Source organism: Rhodnius prolixus, unplaced genomic scaffold, assembly GCF_049639745.1.
Source record: "Rhodnius prolixus isolate KJV_2025 unplaced genomic scaffold, Rpr scaffold_9, whole genome shotgun sequence".
Taxonomy (NCBI): Eukaryota; Metazoa; Arthropoda; class Insecta; order Hemiptera; family Reduviidae; genus Rhodnius; species Rhodnius prolixus.
The window spans coordinates 1,605,576-1,621,000 of record NW_027411604.1 but is presented as its reverse complement, the minus strand read 5'-3'; the positions used below and the strand labels follow the sequence as shown (position 1 = coordinate 1,621,000).

Genomic DNA, 15,425 nt, shown 5'->3' with positions numbered 1-15,425 from the left:
CCGTCTCACCACCCCTCTTCTTAAGGAGTCAGGATAAATGATTTCATCGCATGCCCTTGTGTTTGCTGTGATTACCTGAGCTCTTACTAAAACGAATAGGCGAAAGCTGTTGGTATTAGATAGAGTATTATATAAGAGCAACTTATAACCAAGCGGGTTTGGCGCTACTAACTAACAGTGAGCTCAAAAAAAAGTGCCCTAACATCGTCGGGTGGAGTGAATTAAATAACGTAAGATTAGCTGGCCACGATGTGAGAATAAACCCAGAAAAAAATCCCATATAATTTGTTAAATGAAAGGGCGACTGGCAGATGCGTATTTGAAATCAATGATACATATTTATTCTTTCTTCAACAAATAATTTTAATTTTGAAATGCAAAAAAAGGTATTCGAAGAAAAGTTGCCTTGTACAAAATTTTAAATTGGCTAGTTAAGGTTGATCAGAAAAAGTTATTATTTTGTTGCGAGTTGAAGGAATCATTCTAGGTAACTATCGTTTATCTTATATTCTGTTTATTGTTTGTCTCTTGTCATAATGTAAAAGCAGAAATACCTGAACAGTTTAAATCCTGATTAGATCTGCAATGATAGTAATACAATTAATTTTATCGATCATACCTTTCTTAAGTTCTAATTGGTTAATAATGGTAACGTGTCTTAAGGGTCTCTAAGATTTCATGAACCGATACTCTCTTTTAAAAGCTTTAAAGATGAGAAGGTAATCCTTATTGACTAAGTAGAGGAACCTGAATAATTTCGACATTAATTGTTAAAGGTTGTGAGCGCTCCCCAGTTATATATGAATGTGTTTATCGACTATGAAAAGAAAGTAAACAAAATGTTGCTTGGGTTTAAAAGTTCTGGAAAAGATTTGCGTTAAGTTACAAAAAAAAAAAGAAAAAGAAAATAAAATTTAATTTGCAAGTTGAATTGAATAAACCTCTTCAAGTTTTGTGTTGGATCTAAACTTACATCGAGAATATAAAGAAATTCTTTGTTTTAAATCAATCAGCATACACAATGGGTTTCTTTATATTCCCAGAACAGATTACAAAAAATATATTCGTCTACTCACAGATTTATTTAGAGTTATTATTTAGATTATTACTTAACTGATAATGTGATAGTATCTCCAAGTTTTGGAACTTTGAAAACTTGAAAATAAAAAAAAAAACGCGAGCTATTTCATATTGTATCATTGTTGGGTACTAACTTGGAATTTTAAATAAAGAATACATAATCTTCTAAATTCATTTAAATTGTTAATAAAGTAATGAAATTTTATTAAATTTTGTTTACCTATTAACGTAAGTTTTGCAGGTGAAAAATTATTAATTATTATTGAAAAGCAACTTTGAATATTAAATGTATGTAGGTATAATCTAGGTAGTCGTGGAATGTATATCTGCAGAGATCAACTTTACTCTTTATTTTGCCCAGGCTAGGTAACTTGTTCGTTTCGCTTGTCAGTTTCTTGCTAAGTTTGGCTTTAAAGTGTAATATTAGTGAATAAAGCAGCCAAGGATAAGGTGTAAGTTTCATTTAAGTGATTAAAATTTGATGCACAATTATTAATTTGAACTGTTTAATGTTATGAACATTTAAAGTTAAAGGTTATAATAACTTGGTTCTTTAAAGGCGTCCTATAATTTGTATATTTTATAACTGAATATAAGAAATTTGTGAAAATTGTTTGAGAGTTACTGCTTTGCTTTTTTTAATGTTGAATTATGATTTTTGAACTATATATTTTATGAGGTTATTTGAATTGAATTATTCCCACCATGCCTGAACCAACGTCCAGCCATGTTGGTGTTTCGTCCTGAACTAGGTTTCGCGGTATTTTTTCGAGGGCATTACAATAGCGTTCTTTATGCTATCATCAAACTAATACATTATTAATGACGGTCCGCTTTAAATTCAATGTATTATAATATTTCAGTAATTTGATTATTTTTATTTAGTACTCAATAGTAAGAGTCGTAATTTGGTAAGTATAAGGCTTCACCCTATTTTATTTGTTGTTTAGCATAATTTTCTTAATTTCAAGATACATTTGTTGATATTGCATTTCTAGATACCAAAAGTTTTTGTTTCTTAAATATTGTTTTTGTTACCTACTTGATGATATTTAACTGAAATTTAGGAAGGTCCTTGTTTCTGCTTTAAAATATTTTTACCCTTGCCCTGAATTAACCTTAGACCAGTTCTATTGAACTGTTGGTAATGTAACTTACAATATTTCTGCCTTAAACTTAGGAAAACGTATGGAAAATTCTTGGAACTGTTCAAATCTTGAACAAAATTTGACACAGAACACGATTGATTTGTTTTCCATTACATTTTTCTATATTCTACCAATAATCTTGTTCTTTTTTTTCTCTTTTAAAGGAGGTCAGATACAGGGAAGTTAGACAAAACTTGAGACAGCCATGATGAAGGGTAAAGCTTTCGCTTAACATTTACTGAGTTTATTTTTAAAAATTGTATAAAACTTAATTACCTTTTTTTTTCGCAAATTCTCAGGAGGCTCTAAAAACAAGGAGAAGGAAGAAAAGAAAACTTCAGAAGAACCTGCTGGAGAAGAAGAGGAAGAGTTTTCCGTTGAGAAAGTTTTAGATAGACGATTTACAAAAAATGGTGGTGTAGAATATCTTTTAAAATGGAAAGGCTACTCAGAGTAAGTTCAACTCATACTTAGTGTTAAGTAAAGGCATTTAAGTTAATGTCTCAACAGTTGTTTCCATTTGCATAGATTTGTTTCGCTTGACAAGTTTTATTTATTATTATTGGTACAGAGGACGCACAATAATTGACGCCTAGCTCTCCATAAAGTTACAAACCAATCAGAGGTTCTGTTAGAACATATAAGGGTTTTTTTTGATTGATTACGTCATTGTGATGTTCAATTGTAAACCATTGTTTTGTCATTCGTGGCTACCTTAGTTACCATAGTTACTGTTGTTTACTTCATGCCATGTTGTTTTCTGTTTCAAATAAGCTCCAAGCGCCTAATGATTTTAAGTAAATAATAATTTACTTCTTCTTTTTTTTATCGTTGGAAAATCATATTGTTAACCTAGTGCGGAAGTGTTTTGTTATCCATGGTTTGCGGCCTTCTTCTTTGATTCTTCTACAAAACCACTTTCTCCCTCGTTACACTTACACAACTACCATCGTCTTCTCCTTTTTCTTGATGGTAGATTTTCCTTACAAAATTTATCATTTGTAGTTGTAAATTTTTTTATTGTAGTAGAGTAATCGCCTATTTTTTTCTGGCGGGGCTTTACGTCCAACTACCCATTTGGTTTTATTAAAATAGTATTTATTTAAAACAAATTATTGTCTGATTGCGAATTAAAACAATAAAATTACATTTACAGCGAAGACAACACCTGGGAACCCGAAGAGAATCTGGATTGTCCAGATTTGATACAAGCCTATGAAGAGGAACGGAGAAAAAAAGACGAGAGCCAAAAACAAAAGAAGGAAGGAAATGGCGAAGTTGTAAAAAAGGATGAAAACGTAGTCGTACCAAGCAGTACAAACAAGAAACGAAAAGCTGGTGCTACAGTTGTGTCGGATGATAAAAAAGAAAAGAACGCTAATAATTCTAAAACACGAAAAACTGAAACCTCCGACCTTGAGCCACCAACAAAAATTAGAGGCTGGTGTAGAGGTTTGGAACCAGAGAAGATAATCGGAGCCACTGATGCCAGCGGGGAACTTATGTTTCTTATGAAATGGTAAGTTAATTTTATTTTCTACTTTTTTGAGATCAAGTTTTGCCCGTAAAAGTTTTTTTTTTCATGTTAAAACATTTCTCTGTATTCATTCTAGACTGCTTTTTAACCAATAACTGCCTATTCGTTTTGTTATTCACATTTTGTTGATATGATAATTTGCGTGAATATCTTTATTTATTTATCTATATCAAAAGTGCCATGTTCAACGTTTCCTTTTTTTCATCGGCGTTTCGCTATAATGTCTGTTCTCTTTTATTGAACGAGACTCAGTAAATCAATTATTCATTTATAAGTTTAACGAGTTAAGCAATTAAATTGCTAAAATTTAATTTACAATAATTCAAATAATGTTTAGAAAAACTATACTGTTAGAGGAGGAGTTTGCAACAACATGAATATTCATACGTCTGGTTAAATATCCAATCCCACTTGTTCTAAATTACTCGACGTAACAAGGTATGATTGAATGAAAGGCTCTCGAAGGCTGGCATCTTTGGCTTGATCGGCCAGCTCCTCAGTCTATGTTAATAAGCACTGCAGTCAGCTGATTGTTCCTTTAACATGAGAGTCTTACTTTCAAATTAAGGTATTTTTCAGCTTAGTAAATCTCAAAGGAATACCATAGACAATATACTAAGTTTGAGCTGCTGAAGAGTTGTTTTTTTTTTTAAGGCTAGGGTCACATCTAAAAAAAATCAATTCTTCAATACAGAAGGTTGTTGGCACCACAAGAACAATCTCTCCAGCTCAAAAGCTCCAAGGAGCGTAAAAGAACTCTCTTTAGAACATTCTCGGATCTTCGCTAATTGGTCGATTAGAGATCTCCAGGTGCTGAATGTCCAACGAATCCCTCTCTCTCTCTCTCACACACACACATTACTTACTCTTAAAAGTAATTCTGAAAACTGTTACCGGAAATGGATCGAATCTAGCTATTTCCTTTTATTTATTGCTCATTTACCGATGATCTCCGATTTGTTTGTCGTTGTTTTTTTTTTTTTATTTCTCAAGAAATCTGTGTTGTGAATTTATTTTAAAATTAAAAGTGTTTGTATATTTAAATTTATGAACAATTTTAAGAAGATATTTGAAGAAAAATAAATCCTTTAATTTTTCTTAATTTTTATATGTGAAAAAAAGTGAGGAATCAGTTCTCCGTGGTATTTATGATTGAAGAAACATTTAAGTGCGAAGAAATCGAAGATAAGCGCTCCAAAATCGTAGCAGGAAAAGAGGAAGTTGAAGAAATCTGTAGGAAGACTGTGGAGGATGGCGATTTCCGTCGAAAAAAAAACATCTTTTTTTTTGTTTTTTAAAATTTTATTCGCTATTAATCTACTTTTATTTTATTTTTTCAACTTTATTATGCATTAAGGTTTCTTTTCGTGTAGTACATAAATTTAAGTTGACACTTAAATGTCTACTGCTACAAACAGTTTTTAAGTTTAGTTTGTTCGGGAAAATAGAAAAGTGGACTTTAAAAAGAGCTGAAACTTGAGGAGAGAAGGAAATATCGTGAAGTTTTTATTTATTTTTGTGTAAAAAAGAATTATTTATATTTTATTTGGAGAAAAGCGTTCTTGAAGAGAAATGGCTTCTGTAGCCTGCTCTAGGACTTAAGATCTTCAGAAACTGTATTGAGAATTTGATTTTCAAATTATTTTTTTTTTTAAATTGAGGTGAGTAAAAATCAAAAATTCCAATATTGACTAGAATAGAATCACCAGGGCGTCTCCAAACGTAGCTCTGTTTGACTAAATGTTCAATAAGTATTTTATTTTTATCAGTATTGTGATTTATTATTGTTAAATGTTACCCTCTCTAAGAGTTTCGAAAATTAAACGCTCAAAAGTGCTTAATTTGGTACATAATTTTTTTTCAGCTATGGTTTGTACTACAGTCGACTCTCGATAATTCGAACTCTACAGCTGCTAACTTCGGTAAATCGAAAAAATTCAGTGTATTTAGATACGCTCGATAACTCGAAATCCTTTTCTTAACAACAGGGGGAGAGAAGGCTCTATAATTGGAACGAGGCCGCATGCCCCTCTTTATAATTCGAATTTTCCCTAGTAATGTTTACTTCTCATTTTCCGCTCATTGTTCATTTCCTGCGTAATGTTTCCCTCCTTTCAGCCTAGTTTAACTTTCCAATTCTCTTTCTTAGTTTGTCACGATGGGGAAGTACGTCTCCCTTACTGTGTCCGACAGAAAAAAAAATTATCGCTGCCGTGGAAAGTGGTTCGAAAAAAGAAAAGATATCGCCAAAACTTTCAATATTCCACCATCAACGCTTTCTACAATTCTAAGTCACTTGACTAAGTCAAGCCACTTTGTAACAAAAAACTGTTTTTCATTTTTTTAATTAGGTACATATGTATATTATTATTTATTGAAATGTTAATACATATGTAATTTTTTTGTTCTTTTTTGACGTTTTCATTATTTTTACTTTTTTACTTGAGGCTGTATATGTCTAAAACTTAGGTAAGCTCATACGTTTTTTCAATATACATATATACATAATAAAAACTCTTAATAATTCGAATTTTTTTTTCCCCTTCTTGATAATTCGAATTTTTCTTGTAGTCCCTTGGATTTCGATTTATCGAGAGTCGACTGTATATTGTATTTACGACGGGAATCAGGTAAATCAGTCGATACCACCCAGAATGTGCATTTTTTAAGTCCGGGCAGATTTACAAAAGTCCAAAGTGCGCTGCCAGCTAGGGTTCGGATAATGTTGTCTCTCATTACTTACAATACGGCTATTGACCATCTATGGTGAAAAGCTGAAGAGATTCTTAGAAAGGGCGAACGCTAAAAGGGCAACCCTAACTTGGGTTATTTTACAAACGAATAGCTGGCATACTAGTACAATAGCTTTCCATTGGGGAGGAAATCATTTCTTTCTCTTTGATAAATGATTTTCGTTTATTGTGAAATATACGGGTTCTTTTTTTTTAAAAAAAAAAAATTACACAAATATGTATATTTTATGAAACTATAAATTCAGCCTAGAATGAATACTTGAAAATGTTACTAGTTTTTTCTTTCTTTTTTTGCATTAATTTTATTTGTTTATTTGTTTTCTTATTAATCTTAGTTTAAAGCTTTTTATTAAACAAATCTATTTTGATTATTTTTTGTTTTTCTTAGGTTCATAATCCCAATTTTGGGAGTAAAAAAAAACTTGACCAAATTTTCAGGTTTAAATAAAAGAATAAATTTTAAAGATAAAATAAATAAGCCTGCAGAAACAAGCCCAAAAATAGCTGTTCATTTTAATAACAAGAGCAGTTTTTTTTTGTTTTTTTTTTAAATTCATTTCATTGAAAAGCTTAGTTATGTGTGAAAAACATTCGAGCTAATTCATTTTCTTTCTTACTTCCCTCCTTTCTATATGAATGAGCTCCAGAAATAATATGTAATTTCCGTATTATGAAATAAACGTTTGGAGATACCTAATTTTTAAAAGATATTTTCTGAAATTCAATTTTTCATTGGACATTATTATTTGCAAAATATGTCATAATATGTTATATTATTATGAATGCATTATGGTGGAGAAATTGTGCAATTGGTTCGAGAATTTAATATTTAATTATTTTTTTAGACGCCTCGATTTTGGGTATTTACCAGAAATATCTTTTTTATTTTTTAGGTTTTCTAAAAAAAAAATAAATGTATGGGTGGATGTGTTTTTATTTTGAGAATAGCATAAACAGTATTATACAGTGGAGTCTCGGTTATCCGTCACCCTTTTATTCCGTCTATTCCAATTAACCGTCAAAAGAAAACTTTATTTTAAGTGTACAGAAATTTTAAAGAGTCCTTTAGCCTTAAAAAAAAAAAGAGTCCAGACATTGTATTCATTAATTTTAATACCCAATAGAATGAATTGAATAATGAAAGATACCTGGACCTTTAAGGCTTAAGCGTATAAACGTATAAAATATGTGTGACCAGTTAATACAAAGTTTTATACACGTTAAACTCTAAGAATCTGGAAAAGTTTCCTGTTTTTTTTTCCCCCATTATCCTGTCTATTCGACTATCCGTCACGTGTCCAGTCATGACGGATAACCGGAGACTCCCACTGTATTCTGTTTGATTATCCTATTATGATTATTGTCGTTTTCGACCTTTATGTTTTTTGGCTAAATTCTCTGCTGCCAAAAGGTAATGCGATTTTTCTTTTTTACGGATTCAATCTTTCATTTTCTGAAAATGGCTTGCAACTTCTAATTTATTTCGTCACCAAAAGCGGGCTTTTTTTCAATTGTATTTCTATTTTAAGCATTTTCTACGTTAAATTTTTTTGGTTTCTCACGAGAACTTGAAAGCTCTACTGTAAAGTGCCCTCATACGTAGAACCTACTTTTTTTTTATAATATTAGAAGACATTTAAAAAGCATTGATAGAATTCTAAATTTGCAGGAAATAAAACACGAGTCTTTTCTTTGGCACTTTTATGAAGAACATTCATCCGTAATAAATTATTTTAAGACAGTTTTCTGGCGGACCTTTTTTTTTAGAGATATTATAAAACTCAATTCGAGGAGGAAATTTGTTAAAGTTTTTAAACACTTCTACCGATTAGTTGAGAAAAAAAACTTTCTTTCTTAGAAAAACCTTTAAAAGAAGATATTTCTGATGAAAGGCTAGATTGAATGTGCAAGAATGTGATATTCCCTCTTACTTGAATCCAAATAGTGTAATATTAAAGATTATTTGTTAAAGAAAATTAAATTTAACATAAATCTCAGTTAATACTTGAAAGTCGTGTGGTTCTTACCAAATTTCTTGTACACTTCAGATTTCTTTATATTACCAATTCTTTCTCTTAAATCATTTGCCCAAATCTCCACCATTTATTATTATTATTTTCATTTGAAGACATACTATGCTTAATAAAAATTTTAAAAAAATCATTTCAGGAAGGGAACCGAAGAAGCAGACTTAGTTGAGGCCAAAGATGCAAATATTAAATGTCCTCAAGTAGTTATAAAATTCTATGAAGAAAGACTCACGTGGCATACAAATGCCGAACACGATGATAATAATTCCGAACAACAAGAAAATACCAAAGCTAATTAGCTGTATTTTTTTTTTTTTTAATTTTTTAAAATAGTGATTTTTATTTTCTACAAATTTTTTTTTTTAAAAAAAAAATACATTTCTTTGAAGTTTGAAAGTAATTTTTTCCCCATTTAGTTTAAATATTATTTTGTTATGACCTAAAGCAAAATGATAAGAGATGGGGAATAATTTATTATGTAAATAAAAATAAATGGTAATAATAAGATTAAAAATTAGACGAACAAAAAATGGAATACTATGTTTCAAAAATCTAGGTGTGGGTCGTGCAAATAAATATTTTGTTTTGTAAGTTAGTAACAAGAGAAAGGGAATTCCAAAATCATTACTTTCTCCTGCTGCAACGCGCCTATATTTCCGTTATGCATTCCTGGGATGTATTTATTGGCTACTATTTAAGATCTGGCAGGAAGTTACGGCGTAACTCAGGATAAGTAGGGCGTAGGGAGGTAGCGTGTGTACTGTACGGTGATTGGCAGTACAGTCGTTGTAAAAGAAGTCATTTCAAGAGCCGTTGGATCGGTGGATCTGGTTGAGCATAACTTCTTTGTTTTCAAAAAAAAATCATTCAACATTTGACAAGTTTTGTGTTATTTTCAAGTTCCAGCATCCAAGAAGTTCGCGATGAAAGATTTGTAGCGGTGGTTTTTTTTTTAAACCCTCTTGTGCCAACTCCCACGGACTTCAAATAAATCTCAGCTTACCCTAGGCCGCAAAAAAAAGACAATTAAATCCGCTCATTGAACCACCCTAGATTGTGTAAAATATCACAATGAGCTCTCAGTTTGAACAAAAGTTATGGTTTAATCATAAACGCTTCCCATGGCACCTGTGAAACGACATCTAACTGCTAGTTATCACAGTTCCTTCATTTTTTTTTTTATACCTATAGCGTAAATTTGTCGCACGTTCTTAACGGAGCTTAAATTGTGCTCTAAAAAATACTTTTTAGACAAATTCAAAAAGGAAAAAAGTACTTTATTTTTTTTATAAAAATAAATTGCATTTTTATTGATAATTATTTTTATAATTTTGTTAAATGATTTACAATATTACTGAAAAGTATTAACGCAAACTTACATTGTTTGCCTCATAAAAATATTGCTGTGAGAAAACAGTGCCCCCCCCCCCCAACAATGGGGACTTTTTGATGCCAGTTATTCGATTTTGGTCGTAGTTTAAGTTTTGAAACTGATCTTTCTCATTTTAACAAACGTTTTGGCACGAGTATGCGTTGGAGATATATGTACATCTCTCTCGTATCAATTCAGATAAATTCGCGCTGAAACGTATGATAATTAGTAGAAATGACCAGGTGGTCCACTGATCTATTAGTTGTGTGGTTCAAGGTTGTATCAGAAAGCTGTGAAGTGTGACAGCAAGTTGTATATTAACCTTATCTTCTGCAACTTCGAAATTGCTGCTGGCTAATTTTTCTACTGTATTGGAGGTCTGAATTCTATTGGAAAAACCTCCTTTATACGCATCTTTGAATTACGTATAAAACTCACATTACCTATTCAATGAAACTTATTATGGTTGAACAAAAATTATGTTTAATCATACTCACTTCCCCGTGACACCTGAAACGACATCTAACAGTGAGTTACTTCCAACAGTTGCGCATGTGGAATTCCCTATTACTTTATTTTTATACCTACCGCGTAAATATGAATATTGGCCAGATTTAAATTTTCATTTTAGGCGATTCTACTAATGAGTCTAATCAGGTTTAGGAAATCGGATAAATGGACTTTGGGTTTCGTAACTAGCCTATTTCTTTGGCCATTTCCTCAAGTGTTGCTAGAGATGGACTTGCTAAAGTTAATATTCTACTAAGAGCCACCATTTGTGCGCTGGACTTAGACAAAGATTGGTAATGGCTTTTTTCTTTGTAGAAGGCTGGAAACCATAGATTTAGCTTCAGTTTTTTTTTTATTTCTATTTTCTGGATGCTCCCCTTCGGAGGTTTTTTTTTTTAAGAAGGACCATGGATCATCGAATGCTGTGCTCTTTCCTTCTTCTGAGGCTAGAATTCAGTGGTCATGAACATCCCTCTTTTTTTTCCGCTAGTTGATCGCTGTTTTGATTCTCCTGCTAAATTTCTCAACGCTGGTAATGAATTTTTAAACCATTTTGGAGCTACTTTATAGATTAGCATCAATATGTAGCCATTATTAGACAAATTAATTTTCCATTATTAGACATGATATTCCCACATTTCGTAAATTTTATTTTAAAAAAGGAAGTTGTTCCCACACATACACAAAAAAAAAGAAAAAATAATTTCAGTTTTTCAAGATTGAATGTTCCTTATGATGTACTGTGTTTTAAGTCATCAAACTGTTATTTATTTTATTTTTTAAACTTTTTGAGAGAAGTATTTGTTAAAATAAATGTTACTAATTATTTTAAAACACTTTCAAACTTAAATTTAACAATTTGTACTTACTGTTTCTGAACTGTAGATGGGTGACTTGGAAATATGTATGTTAAATATATTATACGTTTCATCAAGACCCACCTCCTGTTTTTTTTTTTTTTCTAAAGTGTAAACAACCTCTTATGGTTTATAAAACTTACTGTGATTATTTATTTTGAATAAGTTTTTGTAAATCTCTTATTTTATAAAAGTGAGTTTTTTTTTTCTCCAGGAAAATCTAGACTTAAAAATGTTTTGTAATTTATATAATAAAAAAATAATAAAAATTTTAACATTTTCATTTTCATTTTCATTTCCTGGGTACATAAGAAATATTTCAAAAAATCTATGAATCTTTTAAGAACTGAGAATCTCTAAATTTATTTCAAAGACTGTAGATTTTTCTCTTCAATGTGCTATTTCATTTTAAGGTATGGTTTGTAGCTTACTGTTGTGAAGGGTTTAATTGTATTGCCAAAATTATTTCTAAGTACAAGAAAGTACCTGAAACGGGAAGTATTACTTTATTACTTAAGATTAAGATTAAGATAATAGACGGGACGGGACCTATGCCCCACGGCACCGCAGCCACAAAAGACTTATTGTGCCAGCCCCTTCTTAGTTCTAGTAAGCGAACCCTCCCCATCCTAAAGAGGTTGAGGACTTTCCCTACTAGTTCTTTTTTTGCGCTACTATCTCCTTCGGCCTCAACGTTCCAAAGGTTTCATAGCGCAAACGCTCGATTGCAACGCAATCGAATAGCAGGTGAGAGGCCGTTTCCTCCTCTTCCTGACATAATCTGCACAACGGCTCAGAGCTGATAAGCCCCACCTTGCGCAGATGCTTCTTAAACCACTTTATTACTTAATAAGACTTACTACTTTTTTTGAATATTACTTTGAAATGATATCAATAATTTTCTTTGAAATTGGTATTGCTTCTTTACTGATATGTTGAGGATGTGATAGACTTTCTTCTACAGTTGGCTATTACAATGATATCCTATCACAATGAAAGTGGGAAAATGTAGAAAATCCCTCAATCAGAGTGGTATCACTTTAATTTTTTTACTTCTTTGGAAATTTCTTTCTTGAAGATTAAGATTGAGATTAAAGATACCGGGACGGGACCTGTACCCCCACGGCACCGCATCCACTTATTGTGCTCTCCCCTTTTTATGGATCTAGTAAGACGAAAAACCTTCCCTACTAAAGAGGTTTCAGGTTTTTCCCTACCAGTTCATTTTGCGCTACTATCTCGCTTTGGTTTCAAAAATCCACTCATTCCGATTGCAGCGCAATTGAATAATAAGTGAGAGGTCGTTTCCTCCTCTTTTTTACGCGAAATCTGCAGTCCTAGATTTTTTTTTATCTGGTCCCATTATTCTTGAAAAATTCGTTTAGGATAGTTCTGCGAGCTGGGGGGAAAGCTTTGGCTTTTTTTGGCATTGGCTTTCGCCATACAGCCAGCATCATCGTCTAGGTGCTTATCACTAGAATATCATTCACTCTCCATTACTCCATTCTTACTTATAAATACATTCGCTTCACACATTCATCCCTCTACTTTTTTTGAATATTACTTTGAAATATCAATAATTTTCTTTGAAATTGGTATTGCTTCTTTACTGATATGTTGAGGATGTGTATATGTGTATGTGTGTATATTGTAACTATTTACAATACAAACTTACAACTAATGGATGGATCCAGTACTCTATATTCCTGCCATCCTTATAGCTTAACCTAAAATTAAAATCACCGTAATCCTTCTCTAATCATTTTCTTCCATTCATTCTAATTCGGCCATAACTTTTAAATACATTCCATATTTCTTTGCTAGCTCTGCTAAAGATTTAAGCACATAGATGGTGGTAGAGAATATTATGTCTTCGTAGCGAAATGGTGCATCTAAATACCTGTATAAGTTGTCAAAAACATTCGTTTCCTTTCTACTCTACATAACGTGGACATATCATTATTACATGTTTGAAATCCTCCTCCTCATTACAATCTACGCAATATTTAAGTATGGGTGTGCGTGTTTTTTTTACGAACTTCGTAATAAAGATTCAGAAAAAAAAAAGTAAGAGTTCGAACCATGTGATTTTAGTAAAAGTGTAATAGACCAGATTTGAAAAGAAATTAATTTTGTTTTTAAAAATTGAAAAAAAAAAATTTTCAGGCGAGGCGCCGACGAAGCCGATCTGGTGCACGCAAAAGAAGCGAATAAACGATGTCCTCAAGTAGTAATTAGATTTTATGAAGAACGATTGACCTGGCACACTACTAATTATGAAGAAGAGCCTGAATCTGCTAGAACAGGTTAATTCTCTTATCAATACACTAATAATTTATACATTTTTTCAACCTTTTTGAAAAATGTAACTTTTTTTTTGTTTATCTAAATGTTAAGAAACTGTTGTCTGGATGAAGCAGAAATAAGTCATTGTATTTTATTTTTTAAAATATACTTTGATGAGAAGTATTTTTTTAGAGTGGTAAGTGTATAAAAATAATGTATAAAATGATCAACTTTTGTAAATTTACAGGAAAAAACTTGCTTTTTTCCCAATTTTTATTCTTTAAATGAGATATAACTTCTTTTTTTTTTTTTTTTTTTTTTTAATCCCGTTGACTTGTTAAAATAATAAGTTCAAAATGTTCATTTTGAAACATTAATTTGATAATTTTTTAGGAGGATATTCAGAATACATATATTCTAAAAAACAAAAATTGTATAATGATGAATTTTCTTTTTTTTTAAAAAAAATGTACACATAAAAGTAAAAATATATGTTTTGGTTATATATAATTGATTTTTCTTTAGGTTAATACCTTATCAAATGTATCTTTTTCAACTGGGTACACTTATAAATAGGGAACGGATTCGTATGTATTTACATATTTTTTTCTAGGCAATTTACAGACGTTTTTCAACTAGAAGTATTCATACTGACACTTTTTAAGCCGTTTGAGTCTACTTTTATTTCACATATTTCCACATATTTGGGTGTTATCGCATATTTATACATATTTGATTAAAATAAATAAATATTTCTACATATTTAATCAAAATATGTACATATTTTTTCATATTTTTCATTTTGGGCATATTTTCATAATTGGGAGGTGGTTGACAGGAACTGTGAACCACCAGACTGTAGGGCTGTGAATCACAGTGGGTACAATGGTTACTGTAATTTACACAGAATGCTGCTAAACAGTGACGGGCACTTGTTAGTTCTTTGAAGTTGTCTGTTCTTTCAGCTCGTTCGTTGAAGTGTCCAATTCATTCGTTCGGTCACTTAGTGTATTCTTTTCTGACAATTGCGTATTTCTTGCACAAGCCATTACCCAACTTGAGTCCCAAAATGTTCGACTGACAGAAAACGTGTCCAACGTTAAAAAAGACATCGAAAAGGTGGAAGGAATACCTGGGAATAAGGGAGATCTGATCAGATCAAAACTGTTAGAAGTACTGAGCAAGAACAAAGGGTGGGAGACCATCTGCTAGATTTCTGATATTATCAGTGGAACAGAAGTCACCTCAGAACATCGTGTACCCTTTACAACCAACGAGATAACTTCTTTCAGCAAGGCACCTATAACATCTGTAGATGTTGAACGATCTTTTAGTCGTTACAAGTCCATCTTACGCCCAGATCGTCGTCACTTTACGTTCCAACATTTGAAATTTCATGTGGTTGCAAACAATTTCGAAGAGTGAAGTTTTCAAAATTGAAAATTTAACTCATCTTTTTATAAATAGTAAAAATGTTCTTTGTTGTATAAATCATTATAACTTGTAAAAACAAATTATTTTGTTCCTAATAAATTATTATAAATTGTAAAAATGTTCTTTTCTTGTATAAATAATTATAACTTGCCCCCCCCCCAAAAAAAAATCCATTTTCATAAAAAAAGAAGTCCATTTTACTTAAATATTCCAGAAAATATTTTAAGAAAATCACATATTTTCCACATAATTGACGAAAATAAATGCATATTTTAATTAAATATTTGGCATTTTTAAATACATAAAAATCCGTTCCTTACTTATAAATCAAGAGATGGACCAACATTTATCGTCAGTACGATGATCGAGATTTTCATAAGTCCCAAGTCGGAATATTGAACTATTTAACAAATAGAAT

General features: G+C 31.3%; 1 protein-coding gene across 3 annotated transcripts; it reads left to right on the top strand.

Annotated features, from left to right (window-relative positions):
* The first annotated feature begins 1,393 nt into the window (after positions 1–1,393).
* Positions 1,394–13,756, top strand: LOC141454367 (chromobox protein homolog 1-like). 3 transcript variants are annotated; one of them, XM_074128505.1, is made up of 5 exons: positions 1,394–1,532; positions 2,393–2,443; positions 2,528–2,681; positions 3,385–3,747; positions 13,454–13,756. In XM_074128505.1, exons 2-5 carry the CDS (start codon positions 2,434–2,436, stop codon positions 13,596–13,598), a joined length of 672 nt encoding a protein of 223 aa, XP_073984606.1. In that variant the 5' UTR covers positions 1,394–1,532; positions 2,393–2,433; the 3' UTR covers positions 13,599–13,756. The 3 variants fall into 3 exon arrangements, with proteins under 3 accessions (XP_073984606.1, XP_073984603.1, XP_073984604.1); XM_074128502.1 differs by lacking the exon at positions 13,454–13,756 and adding an exon at positions 8,688–9,569; XM_074128503.1 differs by lacking the exons at positions 1,394–1,532; positions 13,454–13,756 and adding exons at positions 1,835–1,991; positions 8,688–9,569.
* The last annotated feature ends 1,669 nt before the right edge of the window (positions 13,757–15,425 follow it).

What these genes read in the sequence shown, in the direction of transcription:
- LOC141454367 (XM_074128502.1), top strand. An exon ending in AAATGGAAAGGCTACTCAGA is followed by an intron (nt 2,682 to 3,384) that starts GTAAGTTCAACT and finishes TTACATTTACAG; the next exon opens with CGAAGACAACACCTGGGAAC. An exon ending in CTTATGTTTCTTATGAAATG is followed by an intron (nt 3,748 to 8,687) that starts GTAAGTTAATTT and finishes AAATCATTTCAG; the next exon opens with GAAGGGAACCGAAGAAGCAG.